This window comes from Lissotriton vulgaris, chromosome 9 (assembly GCF_964263255.1).
Source record: "Lissotriton vulgaris chromosome 9, aLisVul1.2, whole genome shotgun sequence".
NCBI lineage: Eukaryota > Metazoa > Chordata > Amphibia > Caudata > Salamandridae > Lissotriton > Lissotriton vulgaris.
Genome location: NC_141697.1, coordinates 1,217,516,896 through 1,217,541,068, shown reverse-complemented (window position 1 = coordinate 1,217,541,068; position 24,173 = coordinate 1,217,516,896). Strand labels below are relative to the sequence as shown.

Here is a 24,173-nt window from a genome sequence, read left to right as displayed (position 1 = left end):
GACAAATAGAAATAAGTACACTATAGTCTTGTATAAATTATGTTGACAATAAGATGCACATTATGTTTAACAGATTCAAGCTGCCTCAGGTGAAATTAAATATGCTGGTCCCATGGACTGTGCAAAACAGATTTACAGAGAAGCTGGAATCCGAGGAGTGTATAAAGGAACAGTGCTCACCCTTATGAGAGGTATAACGTGCTGAAAAACTTTCAAAACTTTGAACGTCTCTCCCTCTGCAAAAACTGAAAATTGTTTTTATTGTTAGTCGTATGATGTGCCCAGTGCTAAACTGTCTGTTATCACTTAACGAACCAAGCTGATCAAAAGTCTTTCTAGAAGGTAAAGAACAGATAAGGTATCTGTTTAAACAAAAAAAAGACATGCCGCTGTCTCAAATGGTGCGTAAGCCCTCGCTAAAGCAGATTAAACAACTATAATCGCTACTATCGTCTATTTCAACTGGTCTGGTGCTTGCATCTTGGAACAGAACTGGAGAAAGCCCAGCAAAAAGAAATGTTCTTCAGGGGGATCCTAAATAGAGTATGCATCATTGTCAGCTGGGTGGAGACTAACTTCCTGTCACCTACAACTTAGGGCCTGATGTAGATCTCGGTTTACAGGTTACTCTGTTACAGCGGTGACGGGTATCCCATCTGTCGAAATATAAAGCCCATAGGATATAATTGGATTTATATTTTGGCAGACTGAATATCCGTTGCCTTTGTGATGGAGTAACCAGTCTGCCAAGATCAAAATCAGGGCCTTGCACTCAGTTTTTTTTTTTCCGTCTACTATCATAATGCAGAAAATTACTTCCTAGCTCATTAATGACAAGCTTCAAGCAACACATCTCGTGGGGAGAGCAGCTCAATAAAACGGGTTCTTCATTGAAGTTCTGAAAATCAAATGGTTCCATCCAATACTTTTTGTGTGGTGGACTGAGACTGTCCCCCATTTATAGTTGGGAACTTTTTGTGCTTCATCTCAGATGTCCGAAAGGTTCTAAAGCCCTCTTGGACTGTAGCCTACTCCTCTTTATTCTCCGTACTTGCAATTTGCAGTGGCCTCATAGCAGTAATATGACGATGTTACTTATTTATAATATGCAAAGTATATAAATTGTAGATGAGACTGGCTCTGTAATCCTTAGGTTGCTGCTACATCAACTTTTTCATTTAGAATTTCTGGTTTAGTTGCAAATAAGTTAGGGCTGTTAGTAATTTTTTTATTACATAAGCGTAATCCTGCATATATCCTGAATTTTCGGCATTTGATCTCTTCAAACTGCACAGTTTACCATTCTGCAAAAGTTGTTAGGGTCAGAAATTTCTTGCGACTCTCGAGACTCATGAGGGACATGTGTGCAAGACACATTTATATCCACAAATGGATGTTGAAAATGGGGACCTTGTGATAAAGTATTGCATGGTCCAAATTGCGTCTATGGATTGTCCTTCTTGCGTAGCACATGGAAATCGTATAGCTGTCGCGAGAGAAACAACTGTGCAGCTCCTCGACACCCATAATGAAAATACTTAAAATTGTGAGAGCCACACAACGAACCAGGAACCAAAGCATGTAAAATGTTTACTCTTCAGTATTTTTAAAACCCTTTATCAGCTGACTAGAGGCGGAGCAGCTGATTGGGTAGTGTGCAGGGGATGGGCCACACTAGAGCATCAGTGACCATGGATTATCCCGATGTACCACCAGAGTGGAAGGTTCCTGAGTTCATTAAAAACGCCTCTTTTTCTAGAGAGGGTACTCAATTCACTTGGAATAATATTATTATTAATAATAATAATAATCCTGTATTTGTAAAGCGCGCAGCTACCCGTAGGTTTCCCGGCACTGGGGGCCATCGGGAAGATTAAGCAAGTTATTGCCCAGAGTCACATGGTGCTGGGCAGACCCCTGCTGCCGGTGCCAGGGATCGAACCGTGATCCCCAGCATCCGGCGTCAGTCGCCCTGGCCGCTGCGCCACACCTCTTCCTCCTCTTCTTCTACTTCTTTGAAGAAAGTAATGCTCTACTTGTTCACACCTAGAGACTTGTATTTGACGCCATTCTAAGTGGATGAACAGAATTCCCATCATTTGTGCTGCCCGTCAGTTTGTTTTTTTTTTTTTTTTTTTTTTTTTGGAAAACCTTTATTGAACAGTATGTGCAGACAAATACGGGCCTACAACCCTCAGGCCGGCCTCGACAATAAAGAGCACGTCAGCAAGTAATTACACTTCTCAGCGACAAAGCAATAAATCAACGAATAGTTCAGGTTACATTATACACAATCGTGCCGCTAAGCGTCAGGATGATGAGGTTTAATTTTAAATTAAAGTCCTGAAATGAGTCCGTGGCAACGGGTCTGGAAGGATCTGAATCAGAGCAATGCAGTTAGGACTTATACTGGGCAGCAATCACAAGAAGGGTCAGCAAGCATGATCCATAAGGCAAGAGATCGCGCTGAGTAGAATCAGGATAGTAAAGAAGCATATCAAATGGCGATCTCCAAACGCTACCCAGAAGCACCCACTCCCCCCACAGACCCAAGAAAGAAGAAAGGAAGGAGGCAGCTAGAACAAAATGAGTCCATAGCAACAGGTCCGGAAGGAGATGAATCAGGGCAATGCAGTTAGGACTTATATAGGGCAGCAATCTCAAGGAGGACTAGCAAACAATATCCAAAAGGCAAGCGATCGCACTCAATGGAACCAGGATAGTTAAAAACATAGCAAATGGCGATCCCAAAACGCTACCCAAAAGCACCCACTCCCCCCACAGACCCAAGAAAGAAGTGATGAAAGAGCTAGCCAGAAGAATAAGTGCAGGAAGAAAAAAGAGAGAAAGGAAGAAGAAGGAAAGGAAAATGAGGCCCATAGAAAGAAAAAACCAACAAGAAGATATACCCCCCACCCTACACACATGCAGAGGCTACGGCCTACCCCCCCCTAGCAGAGTGTCTGTCGCCCCAAAAGAGTACCCGAAATATAGATGAAGATAAAGAGAAAACTAAGGAAAAGAATAAAATGTCACGGTTGATCGGAGGAGGGCCAAGGATTAATGTAAGCAAAACATAATCGATACCTGCGGCCACCCAACCCCCGGCCCCAACCTAACACCCATACAACTTGTACCTCCAGCAATCACAAGTCCCAGTCTCAGTCTTATATGTCCCGGTGTGCAGCAAGAAAGTCCCCATCCTCAGCCTTGTCCCCTTCGAATCCGTAGTCCAATCGAAACTAGTCGCAGCGCAGCCAGTATGGACGAAATGGACCACCATGGAGACCATCGGGAAAGTTGGGGTGTAGGAGACAAGGCAAACTGGATCGTTGCTTGACTGTAAGGAACCAGAGGACGTACCATCGCTAATCCACGGCTAAAGCCCCAGGGGGCAAAACGGTGTATAGGTTCCAAGATAGCAGCCGGCCGGTGCACAGAGAGCAAGTCCAGGAGGGCGCTCGGCAACATGGCACCCGTGAACAAAGGAAATGGGCGAGGCGGCGACGGGGACCCGAGCCCCGGCAGCACAAGAGAGACAACATCGTCAGACTCCTCCAGAAAAGGACCGAGGAGTACCTCAGCGGGTCTCGGGACACGTCCCTCCGCCACCGATCCGCACCCCAATTCGGGCAATCCACCGACAGTCGGCTCGGGGTATGGCTTAACGCACCGCTCTGGAGAGTCATCTTGGCCATCCAACAGGGCCCCATCGAGCTGGGCCCCCAAATCGGTAGCAAGAGCACGAAAGTCCAATCTCAGGTCCTCCAGTGCCGCCAGGATGTCACAGAGCCTCAGCGGTGGATAGAGAACGGAGGGTGCTGCTGTGTCCGCCATCTTGGGTAATCTGCCATGGAGCGCCCTCGGGATCAAGCCCCCGGCATCAGCCATCGACATCAGGCAAACCATGGAACCTCTGTGAGGCCCCGGTGGTGCAGAAAACGTGAAGGCAGCCAAATATGAAAAGGCAGGAATACTAGGAGCAACTGTAGCGCTGGGAGATCCACCGGCAGGAGCAGGGCGCCTGTTGCAGAAGATGGCGTCTGCTGCTACAAGCTGCAACAAAGAAACAATCCCGGACCCTCGCAGCCGGGCCGGGATACATGAAGCAGGAGCCGGCAACAATGTTGCGATCGAATCGCGATGGGCTGCTGGCAAGGAGAAGGCTGCTACGAAAGTTACACCAGCGCCGAGCTCCGAGGCCGGTGCCCCCGCTCCTCCCTCTCCGCAGTGGCCGCCGCTGTCGCAATTGCCTCCGGCCGTCCCCACTAACAATGGCCCGGCCGCTCCCTCTGCTGAAGGCCGGAGTGGTGACCGGGGTGGAACTCCGCCCTGGTAGCTCCGTTTCGGACCGGGGACACTGCAACGTGGTCAGGAGAGCAGCGCCGGGAAACGTGTTGCCAGGAGGCACAGGATTTCGAGCAGGATCTCAGTGAAGGGCGCCAGGGCCGACGGAGCCGAGGAGCTAGGCGGCCATCTCGGCTGCAGGCTAGGCTCCTCCTCCCGCCCGTCAGTTTGTTAATCCTGTTTCAGTGTGGTATTCGTAATGTATATGCGTAGCCTGTTTTATAAAACTAGCAGTTCTACATTTTAATATACATTACATAATTCACGATGATATAGGCCACTTTATAAATTGAACCATATTTGGTGTTGTACACTCGATGCCACAAACTCGGTAGTGGTCCTTTTATTGATACCAGAACAACCATTTGCAGATTGGCCACTGTTTGATTTAAACCTTTGACCTTCAGGTTATACTCCGTGCTTAGTGATGGATGTATTCCCTCAGTTAGCTCTTCAGCTCCCCATTCCAGACAATGTATGGCGATTTCACTAACTGAATATGGGATGGCTAGATATTTGTGGGTGACGTGTGTGCTATTTTTGTGCGTTAGAGTTGACCAACTAGAAGTGGCTCCTACGCTCGACCTGAGTCACTATAGAATGTGAAGGTAAGAAAAAGTTAATCTTTAATTGCATTTTTCTGAAAATTTAAGTAGCTCAACAATGTATACTCCACATGGATTTGCTAGCTGTGCTTGAATTCTCAAACAGGATTGAGTAGGTTAAAATGGACGACTCTTGAGAAATATTTAAACAAATCAATTTTTCTTCCCCAATGGAATTGTAAGGGAAGGAAGAGGGCCTGCAGTTAAGTTGCCTCATTCGATAAGGACCTCAAAGTGACGGTTTTGTGATAGTGAAGATAACTAAAGGTTTTATTACAATTCCGCGAATTCCATCAACACAGCATCCTTCTCGGACAGACTATAATTAACTGACCCATCTCACCTTTCCAAGTACATTATACCTTGCTGAAGATGCACTGTACTTAAAACCCCCAGGAAGAGAGTTTGGAGTGCTCTGTCCTCTTCTTTCTTAATATGTTAGCAGAAAGATCTCACTGGCAGGGTGGCACGCCCTACCAACAGTGAGTGATCCTGTACATTCATCAGCTAGTTCTGGTGTGCAGTTTGACTTGTGTGAACAATATCTTCGGACCTTTGGAGATTACATAAATAATACAGAGGTTTTTTTCACAACGAAGTACTTCAGTGAAATGTCATGTCTCAAAAGTTGTATTGATGATTTTATTACCTGCAAGATAATACGATGTCGAATTTACCATGAATATTTATTACCCGAATTATTTAACACACTTGCATGGTTGTGCCTAACCCCTAGATATTTTACAAAAAAGGCAATTGGCGATTTAATTTGAACCCCCGTATGCCCATGAAGTTTGGGGCCTCTTTCCCTAGGCAGATGGTGGTGGAGCCTGCCTCGCACTGAAATCAAGAGATATCAGCCTTCAGGAAGTCAGGTTCATAAGACTGCATTCATATTCAGTAGGAGGGTAACATGAATCCATATTCAGTATGTAAAACCAATCATCTATAAGTGGGCTGACTGGCCCCAGAACCAAAGTGCCCTATGCCTAGCATCACCCTTGATATCCAGTGAGGAGCTTCACTTTTTCTGCTACCTGATGCTGTGTGGGCGGGAAACAGCCTCTACAACGAAGCCGTTACCACAAAATCATTTACCACGCATGCACTACAACGCATGCGTGGTTACAACGGAAGGGTTTACCACGCATACCTTTACTACGAAATACGTTGTAAAGGCATGTGTGGTAAATGAAAAGAAAAACGAAGGGGGGTTTGGGGGGTCTCCCCCGTTAAAAAAAAGATAAAGGTCTGAGATAAAAAGGGGGGCTGGGGGGGTCTTCCCCCCCCCCCCCCAAAAAAAACAAAACTAACCTGAGGAGCCGAAGAAAAAGCCGAAACCGAAGCTGAAGCAATCAACGTCGTTAGGGAGGAAACGGAAAGTAACTTCCGCATCCTCTTAACGACGTACGACCGACGTAACCAGAGAAGATGGAGGGAAGGCGAGTTAAAAGGTAAGGGGTATTTTAGAAAAATACATATATATGTATATTAAGGGTTAAGGGTAAATATAAGGAGTGAGGCTGGGGGAATGTAAGTGGAGAGTTTTAACCTTTATCAAGAGTATGACCTCACCATGCATACATTTACAACAAAAAACAGTGTAAATGTATGCGTGGTAAAGGAATATTCGAGGTAAAGGTTAAGCGTGGAAAACGAATTCCGTTGTAACGCATGCGTGGTAAAGGCATGCGTTGCAACGGAATTCGTTGTAACGTCATACATTCGTGTGGGCATCTGGTGTCCATCACTGACCGTGCTACCTTAACCCTTCTCAGCTTATCTGACCGTGACAGAATCCGTCCGTCACAGTAGATTCTTGTTGCTTGAAGTAGGCATTGTCCAAGGACTTTTATTGTTTGTTATTTTAACTCCTGTTGCTCTTCAAAGACTTTCCCTTTAAATAGTTTTTTATGATAACTGTGTGTGCTGTTTTGCACACACATCCTGCTTGCATCTTTCACTGAATGCTAGTTCTGTAAGCAGTGCAGGTTGTTACTGAGCTATGCTTTGCCTTATTTTGTCCCAGTCAGACTGCCTTTTCCACTCAGTGTTGTCATTCTAGAATCGTAGAAAAGTTCGTTTTTGGCTCATAGAGTTAAGTTCTCTCTCTCAGTGGATCTCCATCTAGAATCCTAAACTTCGAATAGTTCCGCATGCATGGATCCAAGAGCACTTCTTTACAATATATATTCTTTAGTGCAGATGTTTCCCTTATTTCAAGAAGGCCAGGATTAGCACCTCTGGAGTTATTAGTATATGGTTAGAATTTGTATTTTTTCCTCACTAATTATTTTGTCTTTGCTTTGAAACTAGATGTTCCGGCTAGTGGAATGTACTTCATGACTTATGAATGGCTGAAAAATGTTCTGACCCCTGAGGGGAAAAGGTGAGTAGAATGGAAATAAGTTCTGAGTAGCCAAAAACCTGGGTGTATTTCTGTTACACTCACTCACAGGAGAACAGGAATATTTGGCCTTTAGTAATCCTCATTAGTCCTTTTACCACGTGATCACCATTCACTAGAATGTAGCCTCATGTTAAACTAATTGTATTTTATTAGTGGGTCTAATGCTGGTTGAGCTGTATATTTATCCATTAGTTCAACAGCAGGATTTGCAGTTTCGTGCTAAATGTTTTCTGACCTGTGCATTACTCAAGCCATTGTACGCAAACTTTATAAATTGTAGATGAGACTGGCATTGTAATCCTTTTGATGGTGCTGCATCACTTTTTTCCTTGATAATTTCCAGTGGTTTATTAAACTACAGATTAAAAATTAGGCCCGTTAGTCATTTTCTATCACATTGTCTTAATCGTGCATGTATCCTTCATTTTTGGCATTTGATCTCTTTTCCATACTCTTACAACAACTGCACAGCTTTCCCTTCCACAAGAGTTGTTTCAAGCAGAAATTTCTTGCGGCTCTGGACACTTTGAGGAACATGTGTGCAAGACACGTTTATATTCACAAACAGATGCTGAGAATGGGGACCTTGTGATGGCAAATAATGTCTTAAGTCCTAATTGCATCTATGAATTGCCTTTCTTACGTAGCACGTGTAACATTTGTAGCTATGCTGAGAAAAACAACTGCACCGCTCCGCTCACCGATAATTACATTATTTAGGATTGTGCCAGCCACACAATGATCCAAGAACCAATGCATGTAAAAGTTGTTAATAGGAGTATGCTCAGTACTACCAGTGGGTCCATTACCACCAGTTTCCTAGAAGTTAAGATGTACCCTATTTATGAAATGTATTGGGATTACATAACGAACCCCATGGACAGAAAACTGCTCTTCCAACTGAGGGTAGGTTCGCTCCCCCTCCGTAATTTAACATCCAAGTGGAAATCAGGGGGTGCAGCAATTTGTCCAGTCTGTGGGGTAGGAAAAGAAACTCTTGGTCATTTTTTGTTTTCTTGCCCAGTATATTCTGCCCCGAGGCGAGCTTGGTTGGCTCCAATGTGCAGGAACTTAGGCACAAAAAGTAGCATGGTAGCGCTGCGTATTGTAAAATCCACTACTGTAGATTGGATCATAATTGCCACTGCAAAGTACTTGGGGTGGGCGTGGGTCATAAGGCAGAGATTGCTGGAAAGCTAATTACTCACTGCCAAGACGATCAGAGACTGCTAGACAATTGTCTATTCTCTGTAACTGCTTACTAATAGTTCAGAGACTGCTAGACTAATGTTTATTCTCTGTAAATTTCATTTTAGCTGATCAGAGACTGCTAGACTTGTGTCTATTCTCTGTAAACGCTCATTTAATGTATCATCGGTATGAAATTTTAATGGTATGAATTTTTGAGGACTTTTAACTGTCATTGTGATTATCATTTCTTTGGCATTCTTAATAGTAATGAACTCTGCACCTGTATCTATGATGCGTTATAGTTTTCCTTTTTTAAATTGTGTAATGTGCTGCGTCTAAATGACTCTGTAAATTTAATCGTTTTTTATTATGTTTGTATGTCTGCTTTTATGAGTAATACTCGAATAAAGCACTTTTGATATTGTAAAAGTTTACTCTTCAGTATTTTTAAAGCTATTTAGCAACAAGACAAAAGCATTGCAGGGATGACTAGAAGTAGAACAGCTGATTGGGTGTTTTTCAGGCAATGATCTGCACTAGATAATCCTTGACCGTGCATTACCCTGATGTACCACTGTGGAAGGTTGGGAAGGTTCTTGGGAGAGAGTGTATACAATTCACTTGGCAGAAAGCAACACACTACTCCTTTTCAAGAGCCCTGTATTTCACATCATTGTAAGCTGACGTTCAAAATTTTTATCACTTGTGCTGCTAGGCTTTAGTTTACTAATCCTTTTTCAGTGTGGTATTCGTAAGCATTGACCAGCTAGAGTGTTTAGTAACGTGCATACCTATGTTATTTAAAAAAATTAAGCAATCCTATTTTAATCTCACACATTTAACAGCGTCAGTGAACTCAGTGTGCCCAGTATTCTGTTTGCTGGTGGAATGGCAGGAATCTTTAACTGGGCAGTGGCGATTCCTCCTGATGTACTTAAATCCCGCTTCCAGACCGGTACGTAAAGTTGTGCGTGAGTACCTGCGTGACTTCAGGCATGTAAAAAGACTTTAAATGGAGAAGGACATTGTGGTTGCTGAGCCGCCTTACTGTTGTATAAGCAATTTGCCAAGGGTTCGTCTCCCTATCTATATTGATTTGCTAAATTCCTGGAGAGTAGCCCCCAAGTGTTTGCCATGTGCACGCCAAAGGACTGTCGCCCTTTGGCATACAGAGTGAGCTTCTCCTCCTGTTCAGAAGATAATAAGGCCACTGGATGCTCTATCTGGTAGACCCAATCGCAGTGCTGTTGCTTTGTGCATGAACGCAAACACGTCTGTGTGATGTACACCCAACATTCCTGGTAGACTGAGATCTCCTGATATACAGACCAAAGATGCCTGAAGCTTAAGTGTGCCTTGTAGTGGTTAAGGCCAACATCCCAGAGCCGATTGTTTTAATAGTTTAATTGATCACTAATTTGAGGGTTTGGGTGCACTGTTCGCGTGCCCAGACCATCGAATTGGGAGCTGTTTTCAATCATGATTTTATGTATTAAATAAGCAAACCAAAGCACCTCTGCTGATATTTTAAATAAGGCGAAGTATAAAATGGAGTGCGATTTAAACGTTATAAAAATGCTTGTTTTGACTTTCCATGTGTGGTTAAATTAATTATTGCTGACTCTGGAAGCAGAGGTTAAGCCTATGAAGTACATATATCCTGTTCAGCACTTGGGTTTGAATGTTACTGTTCCTATTAAAACTGTAACATGCACAATACACTAACACAGATACGTATTCATCAAGAAGTGTTCTAGAAAAGTTGTTAAAAGTTAAGTATTTCCTTCTAGCACCTGCTGGGAAGTATCCGAATGGATTTAGAGACGTGTTACGGGAACTTGTACGAGAAGAAGGCATTGGATCGCTGTATAAAGGCTTCACCGCAGTCATGCTCAGGGCCTTCCCAGCTAACGCTGTGAGTAAAGTGATCATTTCATCTGTACAGTTAACAATCTAACTGTTATGTATGCGTCCATTCATGCACATAGTTCTATGTATGTACAACTTACAATTCCAAGCATAAAAGCTTGACTTGCTCAGCAGACTCCTGGACCATGTCTACTTTGCCTGTCAATATTTCTTTAACCCTTCTGCGGAATGAACAGTTCCACCTCTATGAACAATATTTTTCGGTCTCCTGTTGATAACCATAATTATTTTATTTTTATGTTTTATCTGCTGCCTTCATTTTTCAAGCACATGCCTTAAATGTATTCGTTCTTCTCAAACTCTTATCCAAATTCACACCCAGCATACTTTTCATGCTTCTGAATTTCTTACAACTTAGTAAGATTTTATGCATCGCTGAGCACTAGAAACATGTTTGTCGGCTCAAATGGTTGGTCTGTCCTGGTTGGCAGGTTGGGTCCTGAAGACTTCTTTTTTGCTTGTGCGGAAGAAAGTAACAGGGCAACTATTGTTTCATTAAAACTCTTATTTCTAGGCCTGGGCGGTAAATTCTGTTCCGTTGGTGGAATTTGGGTAATTTCGTGTTCCGCGGAGTACGTGAAATTGACCAAAATTCTGCGTTCCGCTGACCGTGTGTTGGGCAACGCTTGATCTGTTACACGTGCCGATGAAGCATGTCCTAGATTTGTTCCTGCTGTGTCTGAAGGGCACTGTTCCCTACTGCTACTCAGTGTGTGTGATGGACACATTCCCTAATGCTGTATGTTGACGAAGCAGTTTCTACAGGTCATCTGGTGATGGAGGAAGCTTCCTCTACAGTTGCACATGTGGATGAAGCATGCTCTACTTTTGTCCTGCTTGGGAAGGAAGTTTGCTCTTATGTGTTTATTGTTCAGGAAATTATCTTTTTCACGGTCTTAAAACTTGCAGGAGAGTTTGAAGGATTGCCGTCCAATGACGTTTTCTGAGAATTGATGGTAAATTGTGTATTTAACGCCCTGGGCCATTACTAATACCGGCAATGGAATAGGATGTTAAATATCCTAGAGGTGCTGGGAACATTAAATAATGTAAATGGATTAGCAGCAGATTGGACTATTTTTAACTAATATTTCCTTACAACGTGAAACTTTATTTATTTTTTCCTTTCAAGCAGGAGTCTTTGAGTCTCACTGGGAAATCTTATACTAGGTGTATCACTACTGTCCTCTGAGGTCTCTCAAAGCTCATCCCTCCCAATTAGTACCCTGAACCTCTGCCGGCTCAGTTCAGCCTTTTGTTAATAGTTGTATGCAGAGATCATCCAGATGTTTCTTGATCCATGCCTGAAGGAGTTCCTGGATGCAATATGTAAAAGGCAGGACAAGTGGATGTATCTTAAAGGAAGTAAAAGCAAAGTCCTGCTCTAGGGCTGTGCCAGTTGCAGCTGTTTTCTCTTCCTCTGGCCAACACAATTCCAGCGTTTGGGGAATTTCAGAAATCTTATGTGATTTTTGACACTTGTTTCCTCATTGAACCCTTATGGATGTTGTGGCAAGAGTGGTAGATTGTATGATGTACATCCAGTTGCCATTTTAATTTTTATCTTTATTTTTTAATATGGAAAAAAAACACAATTGGGTAATTTTCCAGCCATCACATTTTGTAAGCTTCAGTTCAGCTTATGGTTGAATACTGCGCATAGAACGTCATAACAGTTTGTCTCAATGACTGAAAAATGCCTTAGTTCTACTCCCAGCAAGGCAGAACCAAACTCTTTCCACTTGCTGAGCCTCAAATGAGCTCTCATTAGAGACTCCCAATCAAGCTAGAGTTTTGCATTGTAGGATTTTTATTGATAGTCATAGGCACAACCATAGCCCCCATGTTTGTGGGATCCTCCAATATTTTTTGCCAAATATCAATTAAATTGGTAAAGAGTTCACACCAAATGGGATCTGCAGCCTATTGGAACTACTTTTTCAGCAATTCAAATGTTTTTCATTTGGATTCAAAAGGTCATTAATAGGAAATGATTCATAGAATGTTCCTATAGCGTAGACGAAGGAAATGCAGTCCGTTGAAGGCAAGACGCCTGTTTATAGAGCCAACAGCTGCCATACCCCATAATGCGTTGTTGTGGACGTTGCCTCAAGGATTGGTTTTTTATTTCAACTCATATGGAAATTATTCTGGAACGCTTTTGCTGTTTTAAATCCTAATGTTGGACTGAGTCAATAATTTTTTATTTTTTTTTGGAAAACCTTTATTTGACATTTCAACCAAGTACAAACACGGGCCTACAACCCCCATGGCCGGCCGCTAAGCAGTTGCAACACAATAAAACAATCAAAACCCAGACTCAGCATCCCGGGGAGCAGATTCGCCACGTCCACCATACGTACTGGTTGTAAAACATATCAAGTTGGTAACAGGATAAAAAGGTTCCATTTTATAATATAAGATAGAAGGATCAGGTGCCATACAATATCTCAAGTTGCGAAAAAAGGGGGGGGGGGCGAAATATCAATATGTCCACAGTTAAATTATCTTCGTGTAAGTCAACGGCGTCAAAACATACTATTCTGGATAAGCAAGCGCACAAATACAGTTCGCGCCAGCTGAATGTCCGCCCAGTAGCACTGAAACATCGCGAGAATTGAGGCACATATGAAACAGCAGAGATGGCCATAAAAATGAACCCATTACACTGACCCGGAAAAGAAGAAAAGAAAAGGGCAAAGAAAGATAAGAAGAAAAAAGGCCATAGAAATAAAACGAAAAACAAAACACCCATCCCCCCACCCTGCACCCCTGCAGATGACTACGGCCTACCCCCCTAGCAGCGTGCCTGTCGCCCAAGAACTGAGACCCGAAATATAGAAAGACCCAGAGAAAGACGGAAAGAAATTAAACCCCACCCAAAGAGGGGAAATGGAGGAGGGCTATCTTCTACGTGCTCCCGGTCTCTCCCCCCCCACCCCCCCCCCCCCCCCGCCCTAACAAAGGGGTCCCCCCGAAACTGTCACATCTGAATAGTCCAAACTGAGAAAACATCCCGGGGGGAACCACCAACCCTGCCCCGGACTCCGTTAAACTAATGAAGCAGTCCCGTTACCGATAAAACCACAATGAACAACCCAAACAATAGTCTCAGCCCTGGCCCCGTCGATTGAATTCGCCGAGTCCCTCAGACGAATAAAGCTCCGTCATCAAAATGTCAAAAGATACACAGAAGTGGTCGGAACATAGTTCAGTAGATGGGAAAAGAACAGTAAATCCCAAAGTAAGCTGCTGGTACCGACGATGACCCTCCCCGTCTCCGAAGCCAGGCATTATCACATCCGCCATCTTGATATACTGACTGGGGAGGGGGTTCGACACAATCCAAAACAGTTCACAGTACCAATTAAAAGGTTCCAGGATAGGGACAGCAGTTGAATGTTCCGACAGCTCCAAAACCGGGGATTCCAAGAAATTAGTTAAGTCACCGATCACAGCCCGTTCAAGTAGATCCACTTCTGTAGGGGCAGGCACAGCTTCCAGCACCGGGTCTAATTGCGCCAATGGGGCGTCGATCAAAAGGCAAGCTGGCTGCCGGGTCTCGGGCATCGAGTCAGGATCCGGTCTCAGTCATTTAAGTCCATCTGCTGCCGACAACAGGCCGCAGGTCTGAGCTGCCACAGTCACCTGAAGTGCCTCTAGGGCCGCCAGCACCTCCCGCAATGACGGGCCAGTTTGGGCCTGCTCCGCTCGGTTCCATATTTCCTCAGGCATAATGATCCCCACGGAGAGGCGCCTTCTCCGGGGTAAGATCAGCCGGAGCAGGACTGAGCCGTGAGGGACCAACCGTCAGCATGCATTAGTGCGCGACGAGACTCCAACCCAGGGTGCGCCGGCGATGCAAGTGCCGGGCCTCCGGGTTAGGGACCCCTGCAACACAGCACCATGCGTCACTCGTCTCCTCACCTCCAACACAACACCAGGCTGCAGATGGTAGCAAAGCAATCCAAAAATTTTGAGAGTTCCAGAGACCGGACCCTGCCGCCCTCAACAGTCCGCTGTTGTTCAACTCAGACCCGGCTAAGCCAGCACTCGAGCCCCCGGCTTCCAGACTGGATTAGGCCACAAATCGGTCCTCGACGTTACTCAGCTCCACAATGTCAGAAAAACCCTGGGATCATACCATCGGAGTGCGGATTAGTTCACACACCCGGATCCGGGGCAGGAAATGAGGATAAGTGACAGGATCTTGGAGCGTAAGACGGAGGTCAGCGGAGCCGGGAGACTATGCGGCCATCTTGCTTGCTGTCGTAGCTCCTCCCCCGTCAATATTTATTTTTAATTTAATTTCGGTGTCTTTTAAAAGCCTAGTGTTTTCTGACACATTGTTAGTGGACTTTGCCCAGCACTTTTCGCTCCTTACTTTAGTAGATATCCTATCTCCGTCCAAGCAACCCAGGAGTGAAAGGAAGAGAATTACCATTGATCCACATGCTTTGTGTGCTCTGCTTACCAAAATTAGCACTGTAGAAATTGCCTCTTCTGCCATGTAATGTCCAGAAAGTACCTCAAGGACCGAGACTTTCGGCTGTCCTAGTTTAAACACGCAAGAATGAAAAAAAAAAAAAAAAGGGGGGGTACATAATGGAAAGACGGAAAAATTGATAAAGTATTGGCCCTCCAATGTTGGCACCCGAGTGCACTTCATTTTCGGCAGATGAGCAGGTCATCAAACTGTCGGGATTCGCAGTGAAGTTAGCCAGTGGCTGAAGGGGGGCAAACTCCTTGCCCCATGCTGTATGCTGTGGTGGGCTGCAGCTAAATGTGAATGACATTTTAAGAGGGCTGACTCAAAGCCTCTCTATATATGTATGCATTTAGTCTTGTAAAAGTAAAGGAAGATGCCAAATGCTCGTTTGTCCAGGCATACCTAGAGGGACTGGTCCTCTTCATACTTGCCGAGGTCTACTTCAGGCTCTCCATCAAGGTGTTGCTCCTTGAGATATAGCCACCTTCTAAGAAGTTTTGGTTAAAGGTGCTGTGAAGCTGAGCATCTCATTTGAAAATCCACAGACATTGGTTTCAGTCACTGAAACACTTCAACAGAAAGGAGTCGCACTCTTCTGACCTGCATGACAGAGTTGACTGGAATTGCTGAAGGAAAAAATCCTCATGCCAACAGCTACCAACGTGACACCACACTCCAGCTTGGGAAGGACAAGCCTCCTGAACAGGATCCTGCATATATTACAGCAGATCCCTAATGATTGTTTCTGCAGTCATTAAAGGCCATATTTCTGCAGTCATTAAAGGCCATGTATTTACTCCTAAAACAGAGCACTGGGCAGAGTCCGAACCTCAAGATGCTTTGGGCAAGACAATTGTGGCATTGCAGGTCCACCTTGGACAGCTGCTAGCATGACACCTCACTCTGGGTAGATCATTGTGAGAGTCTGTAACATGTCTTAGAGATGTTAAGTGAATGTGTCTTGGTGTCAATATAGCTCATTACTGCATAATTGGACTCTGCAGACCTAGCGTTATATAAACACTGCTGTAACTTCGAATGAGAGCACCCTGACTGAAACTTACTTCTCTAAAGAAAGACGCACTGTAAAAAATACCTTAACCTTTTTATTTTGGTCCAATTATCTTTGGTCCACATGTGGATGAAGAGATAGAGAGTATGATGGCAGAGGTAGAAAGTCAAAACACTGTTGATCTTGCTTAAAGAAAGGGACACTTCAGATCACAGTCCAGGCACAGAAAGAGGTTATATCACCCACATTTACTTCGGAATTTTCAATCGTCTCTTTGGTAACAAAAAAAACTGCAGTAGCCTTAAAGAAGGTCATAATCTCAGAGTTCTGAGAAGCTAGTTGTCTTAATAGCAAGACGCTGTGGAGAAATCTCCCAACAGCCATCAATGAAGTCTTTACTTCTTTGTCAACATTAGTCCTGATAAGACCTCCTGGTCAGGACTAATGATCTCCCCTTGCGCAGCTCCATCCTCGAGTTTCTGCCCCCTGCGCCTGTCTGGTTCCAGGTAGGTGTTGAAGGCCCTCCTCCACCCGCAGGCTCCTGCCTGTGCCTCATCCCTGGTGGTCCTGCGGGAGACCCCTGCTCTTCTGCTGGCCCGCTCTTCCAGTCGTTTATTTCTGTTTGCTCTCCTGTCTATTTTTTATCCTTTTGTGTGTCCTTTTTTGCCTTTGTTACTACTTATCCACTGTCTCCTCTGTTTCCTTTTTACTGTTGCCTCTGTTTTCACGCTGCTGCTGCCCCGCGGCCTCACCCTCCCCAACCCCTGTGTGTTCCCACCTCCCAGCTTCTCTCCCTTCCCCAACCCCTACTTAATGGCACTGCGGCGCGGACGCGCAGCTGGCGCACCAAAGGCAAGCCAGTCTGTGCCTGTATGCACCACGACCATCGCCAGGGACCCTGGTCCTCCAAACCCTCCCCCCCCACCCCACCCACCGCCACTAAGGCTTCAGCACTCTCCATGCACTCAACCCTCGATGCAACAACCAGCAGCTCTCGATGCTGACCAACTCCCAAGCCTCGTTCTCCTGCCATCACTGCCGCCGCACCTTCACCCGCCTCCGGACCCAGGCAGCTGCAACAACTCACCAGACGCCAGTGCACCCTAACCCCTGAGCTACATCCTTCTCAACATACGCTTCCTGCACAGATACACAGTAGAAATCTGGGACCTCCTCAGCACCGCCTGACGTCTCCTTCCTCACAAAAATCTGGACCAATGCCAGCTCCACTCTCGACCTCGCAACAGCCATCCCCTACTGGTACAAGATCCTGAAGAAAGACCGCCAGAACCACCCTGGAGGAGGCCTTGCCATCATCTACAAAAGGACCCTCCGACTAACAACCTCCATCTGGAAGGATGCCTCCGCCCCCCCCTAAAATGACCTCGTTCACAAACTCAATCGCAGATTACATTGCACCCCAAGCCTTCGCCTCCACGGACTACGCACGCAAACCTCCTGAGAAACAGCCATTTTCTCTTCTTCTGGCCAGGCCACAGAAGAAACAGCCTCTTACGATATAATTATGCATGGGGCAGCTGAAGTCCTTGACCTTTTGCTCCTCACCATGGACACAAAAAGAAACGTATTGACTGTTATCCTGCAACCTGGCCAAACTGCTTCTGAGCCTCTCCTACCTTTCAATAAGGCCCTGACAGATACTCTCATAGGGGCTTGGGCAAAACCTTGCACTGGCCCCCAATTAACAGGCAAATCACCAGACGCCATCACCCTGCTCTGGGAAACCTTGGCCTTTTTGTCACAGCTCCCTTCTTCACAGAGACTCGTTGTGCAACCCCAACAATTTTCCTACCACTCCCCCTGAAAGGTAATCAAAGCAGGTGGAGACATATGGGAAGTGCCTTTTCTTTAAAGCCAGTTTGATTCTGTGATAGCTCAACGCCTCCTGACCTTGGCAAAAGTCAAACCTGGTGTACCCGCAGCCTCTGCCATGTCCTTTGGCGGGCACATGATGGTTGTGATGCAGTCAAGTTCATGATTCGTTGTGGCTTGGACACAAAAAAATAAAAACTATTCACTTAGAACAAATGTTAGAATGGCATGTTTATGTATGAGAAAGTGGGGTAATGTGTTTTAAAAAAGAATTTGTTATAGTGAAGTTTACAGGTTTACAGCCAAGAAGGATCCCTAGAGCGATCATGAGCAGGGTGAAAAACGCAATTGAAGTCACCTTCCCAAATTTGTGGGAGATCCGCGCCCTGGAGTAGGCGAAAAGTGTATGGTAAAACTGCACGTCATCATGGTTGGGGCTATACACAGTAAATAGTATCACAGTTTGTCCCTCGTTATGGCATCTAGTAATAACAAACCTACCATCTCGGTCTACTTCCTCTACGGTAATACCTGATTTCGAGTTAACCCATGTGAGAAAACCGCGGGCATGGCAAGTGAACCCAGCCGAACAGTACTGGTCCCGTAACCGTCGTTGTGAGAATACCACTATTGGGAGTCAAATGTGTCTCTTGTAGTTGTGTAACATCGACTTTGTGTCTTTTTAAATATTCTGCAACTTTACGTACTTTTCTTTAATCATTTAGGGCTTGCACGTTCAATGTTAGGAACCTTAATCTATTGTGGACATTTTGCTCTATCCCGGTCAGAACCATTTTGTCTGTAGTGTCTTAGACCTGTTCCATTGCATATACTGCATAATCGGCCAGTAACAAGATTCACATTTCAACAAGTGTTTATGTATAGAAACATCTTGCCCACGGTATGCAAACCCCAACGTAGCATAGGCGACACTCGACCCTCCCCACTAAACAACTCTCCGACTAAGGAATTAAAAAAAAACACTATGCTCACTGTGGGTCACATATGAGGGTGGATGTTACCAGATTGAACACCCTTCCGTGGCCCCATGTATAAGGTATAGTACACTTCCCATGCCATATGAAGGAGCATGGCTGTTGTACCTCCCCTTTTCCCCACCTCTAAACACACAGAACAGCCCTTTCGCGTCAGTCTCACCATTAGGTCAAGAGGGGGGTAGGGGCAGAGTGGGGGGGGGGCGCAAGTGCTACCCCCATAGTGAAGATATAACAACCAATGACTGCAGCATGTGGAGTATAATGGAGGAACCACCCCGGTAGATTCTGGAGGATTAATTCCGGTACCCCACCAGACCCAACGGACCTTAAACAATACAACAGCACAAATTACAGCAGGATCAAGGGACCCAATTGTCATAGTCCTTACCACAACTACAGTGTTAAGGCGTTGTTACGTTACCCACTGTTTTCAGGTCATACAGGCACTTCTTAATACAAAGTACAACCTCAGGGTCATCATTGTTCCTCCGCCTATGGCGCTTCTTCCTCCACGTTGGTGGGGGGATCTAGGGGATCCTGTTCGAGATCCAACACTATCTCCCTTTTAAAGGAACTGCAGTGCCTGTCTCGGATCAGTGAAAACATGCGATTGTTCCCTCCACTAGGATCCGCAGCTTGGCAGGTTACATAATATTGTATTCCTAATGAAGATCAGAGCTACCTCTTTCAGGAATGAATAGACGGCGAGCCTGCTGCGTAAAGTCCGGAGCGATCCATGCCCTCATAGCATAGTGTCTGCTGTTCTATGACCTTATGAAGAGCTCCTTGATTACTGTAGTTTAGGGATGAGGGGCAGCAATCAGCACTGGCCTCGAGGTTAGAGAGCGGTGCGTGCACTCAACTACAAAAATGTCTGAAAAACGATCTCTTCCCAGAAGGTTGGCAAGGAGCTGTTCAACAAAGTTCCGTATTCAGGATATTGGTAGACTCTGCCACTCCCACAAGCCGTATGTTATTGTGCCTTGTGCACGCCTCCAAGTCGTCTACCTTGGCCTGCACAGAACTCAGCAGTTTATCCATTTTTGTGTGTGAGCGAACATACTCTGTATCAGAGACCCTCTTCTACACTGTGTCCAACCTTTCTGTGTGCTTGTTCAAACGTTCGGTCATCCTATCCATTCGGATGAAAAGTACATCAATTTTTCAATAAATTTTAGTCAAACAACGTTGCATTGCCGCCAGGATCTGTTTTAGATCAGTGTCCACAGGTGGGTCATTGGACTCCAATCTAGATTCAAAGGCGTTTTTGTCCAGCTCCTGCTGCCTAGGCATGCTGTGTGGTTCAAACTTCAGTTTTTTTTTTTTCACAACAAATTTTATTAAGTGATTAAGCAGCATAAGACACGTGGCTCCCCACAGTCAGGAGATCCCCACCAAGCATCATGACATTTACATCACCAGTATTCTGTTCAATCAATGAAAATGGAAGCGGGTCTTAAGAATAAAAACAAACCCCCCCTACTAACCCGCCACCCACCTCTTATCCCTCCCTAACCCCCTGCACGTGAGAGTAGCAAGTATTGTAAATTTTTCAAACTTCAGTTTTGACTGTTTTTTTTGGTTCCCCCCATTTTTAAAGTCGTATAGATTAAAGGATGTAATTGTGCCCCCACATGTGCTCAGCAGGCACAGGCCGGAGTGCAAGGGTTCACTCCATAATGCGACAGAAAAGTGTGTAGTCTCCTTTTCGGGGCACTCACCGGTACCCTCATGCAATGGCGAGTTCCTACCAGCGAGGCCCAAAGGTGGGGAGGGCAGAGGCGCTGTGCCTGCCTCTGCCCTCCCCACATCATGGAAAAGCGTCTGCCTGCGGCCCAGCCTGGTCGAATAGGAATATAGCAGCCCCTGCTGTCTCAGGCACCCGCCGCACACTGTCCTCTCCTCACAGCGGCCTCACCATACTCATTGTAGGGGCTGGGCTGCAGGATCACAGTGCTGAAAAGGGTTCAGCCTGCTGCCCATTTGGGGTGGGCAGGCATGCGGCGGCAACCGCCGTCTTGGGCGCCCGCCGCACACAGTGGTCTCCTCACAACTGCCTCACTGCACTCGTTCCGGGGGCGATAGGATCACAGTGCAGACTCCCCACAGCTCCACTCAGTCCTCCGCACAGTGGGAGGAGCCGTGAGTCAACGGTCCATCTGGAGCACAGGCTTCATCCCGGGGCCCTCCACAAGGTAATCTTCGTCTCTCTGCGCCTTTGATGTCGTCATCATACCCAGCTGCCGTCATCCAGCAAGTCTCCGGATAGCTGGGGAGGTGATTTTGGGGGAAATCTCGGTACAAGGAAGAAGGATTTGGTCCGGACTGAAGCTGGGCTCACGGAGCTCTCCTAAAGTGTGACAAAACCTGTTGGAACTGGGGTCACCAGTCCCCTAGGGTAGCATGGCACGAGCGGGTAGGCATCCGAAAGCATATGTGTTAAGCAACCATGCAGCACACGCAACCACTGAGTCAGAAACATGAGCACGCAATTAGGGACGCCACTCCAGTGAGTTTGTGTAAAAACTCAAGTTAACTTTATTAAGATAGATAATCAAGTAGATGGAGCAGGGTCAGGGTATTAGGAATTCATCATAAAATTAGCTTATCCGCTTTCCACTAAAATACATGTGTGAGAACACTTGTCAATAAATACTGGATGAATAAATAATAAATATCAGATGTTCCATAAATATTAAATATTGATTAAATACATTTTTAGAATAACACAGGCCCGACCTACGCCTTGCTCCTGGTCAGCACCTGCATCAAATACATTAAGGAGTTATAACAGAAAGCATTTCAATAAATAACAGTAGGTTTCCACTTTCCTTAAATATGAAACATCACATCAGTGGAAATCTTAGCTGTGCATAACTCTTCTCCCATATTAGGAGTAAAACATCTCATAAATAAATAAATGAGGTATCATAACTGACTATTGGTTAAAGGTATCATTCTCCTTACGCAGGGGAAAGACTTCCTGAAGAAGTCAATGTAAAACATTTCATTTAACCAGCATTACCCATTTCATCAGGGAAGAATAAACCTTTCTTTTAACTAGGGTAACTATCACAACACCTGAGGCTGGTATAGCAGTGCGCTATCCCTATTAATCAGGAATAAACCTCTCCTCAAATGGGAGTAACCATCTCCTTATATACCTAGAGGTCTTTGGGAACCATTGCACAGGAGTATGCATGACATATGACCCAGGAACTATGTAATTATGTAGTATAAACATTTCCTGAGGTAGCAACAGCATTCATATAACAGTGCCTTAGGCAGTAATATACATGTCATGAGAGTAAAGGCAGAACATTTCATTAGTCATAAACTAACCAGACAGTTAATTACCAGTTGCACTTGGGAGGAATAACCATTCCATTACCTAGAGCTTTACGCAAAGCGTATTTGAATGAACCTTACATTGGGCATTCACTAAGGCATTTAGCTAGAAATAAACAGTTCTCTAGGCAGAAGTTAGGACATATCTAAAGGCATTGCCCTAGGCAGGAGTGAACATTTAATTAGCCAGTACCCAGTATTTCAATAGGTCCCAAGTATTTCCTTAGCACCCTATAAGCCCTGCATCAGGCTTCAAATAGGCATTATATCACTTCCAACCTGGCATTAGGCAAACTACACATCGGCTGGTGCATAAATGAGCAGCAAGTTGCTCCTATTAATCAGGGAACATTCCCATAAGGCAAGGGAGAAACATCCATCAACAATGCAGCCCAATTTAATAATTAACTCACGGCAGGAGTACAAGGTTCCTACTGCAGGGGACCCACAGTGACCTTCGTGGGCCCAGTCCCCATGCCTGAAGGGCTTCTGTAATTAATTAGGGCCAACAGGACCCAGTCACCAGTTTTCCCCAGGGAGGGGCGAACTCGGGGCCTCCCGGGGCCTTCCGCCCTCCTCCCTGGGGGTTTGCTATCTCCTCTCCGTTAATCTGGGCCAACCGGGCCCAACAACAATCTTCCCCAGGGGAGGGGCGAACTCGAGGTCTCATGCGACCTTCCGCCCTCCTCCCCGGGGGTTTACCTGCCTTCTTCGGCCCTTCCCGGGCCCTTGCGTAGGCTTCTGGTGGGTTTGAGGCTCTGGCTCCTCTTAGAACCCTGGCGGCGCTGTCCGGGAAAGCGGGGTAGAGGGGGGCTCACACTCCTCCATGAGCCCCTCCGATATGCCCCGCGCTTCAGTGGAACCGGTCCCGGCTCCTCAGGCCTCGGGACCGGTCAGGGACACCACAGCAACCGGGGAAGCAGGATGGGCCCGGTCTCTCTTCTCGGCAAGTAAGTGCCGGCCGCCAACCACAGCGCGGCCGGCAAAGGGGCTTGACACTTGCAGCCAATGGCTGCGCGGCAATGGGCGGGGGTGCGGCCGATGACGCGGCGCACCTCCGTCACGTGATGTGAGGTCGAGGCTTCACGGCCTGTAAGGCCCAGCGCGACCTGACAGGAATTCCGGCGGCCCTCTCCTGACACCGGGGGCCGCCGTGGACGATGACAGGCGAAGTTGAAGCCTCAGGGCAACGCCGGCGATCTCCTCAAAGAGCGCCACGAAATCACAGCAGCGCTCCGACCACACAGCACCTCAGCAGGCGACAGGGGTGACAGCGCTGAACAGCGACGGGGGCACAGCGCTCCACACAGATTCTTCGTCCCCAGCGCGTCACAAGATCCAGCAGGTGAGCGCTTCAGGCAACCTTCCAGCACTTCTCAGGGGGCACAACGCGCAGAGGCTTCAGTGCTTGGCAATTACGGCACTATGAAGGCCACAGCAATTCTTGGCACCCGAGGGATGTAGCGCTCCTCAGGGCTCAGCCATTCTGGTAGTTCACAGCGCTTAGGGCAGTGAGTTAGATACAGCGCTTCACAGCAGGTTCCACAGCAGGCATTCACCACAGCGCTTCACAAGCAGCTTGTCAGGACAGGCAGTCTCTGATTCAGCGCTTCATCCATTGTGGATTTAAAGTAAAGGCAGCTCACAGGACAAGCCACACAGCAGTGGCAGGTTAGCGCAGGAACCCCAGGTGGCGTCAGGGGGGGCACAGGGAGCGACACAGCGCCAATACCTGGTGGGTTCCTCAAAAGTCCTGTGGTGATTTAGTTTTCTTCTTGGCGTGATGTTTCTTGCGCCCTTAGTTTAGTTACTTGGTTTCTGGTTCCTTGATTTCTTCTTGGCGCAGCTGTTTCTGGCGCCCTTGTAAATAGCAGTTGGGTTCTTGTTTCCTTGAAGGGGGTTAAGTTGGTGGCTGGTGTTGGATCTCCTCAGCCAATCCCCTCAAGTGGACCCTGGGGGTTCCCTTCCGCTGGGCTAGGTCAGGGGGGATTTACAGGTGTGCTCAATACTT

The 24,173-nt window shown here is 46.2% G+C and overlaps 1 protein-coding gene across 1 annotated transcript in view; it reads left to right on the top strand.

Moving 5' to 3' along the window:
• SLC25A20 (solute carrier family 25 member 20) overlaps positions 1-24,173 on the top strand; it is a 91,109-nt gene that overhangs the window by 41,124 nt on the left and 25,812 nt on the right. Inside the window, exons 5-8 of the mRNA XM_086939315.1 lie at positions 74-191; positions 7,269-7,341; positions 9,399-9,508; positions 10,344-10,468. Coding sequence (XP_086795441.1) covers positions 74-191; positions 7,269-7,341; positions 9,399-9,508; positions 10,344-10,468 — 426 coding nt within the window. The remainder of the gene's footprint in view (positions 1-73; positions 192-7,268; positions 7,342-9,398; positions 9,509-10,343; positions 10,469-24,173) is intronic.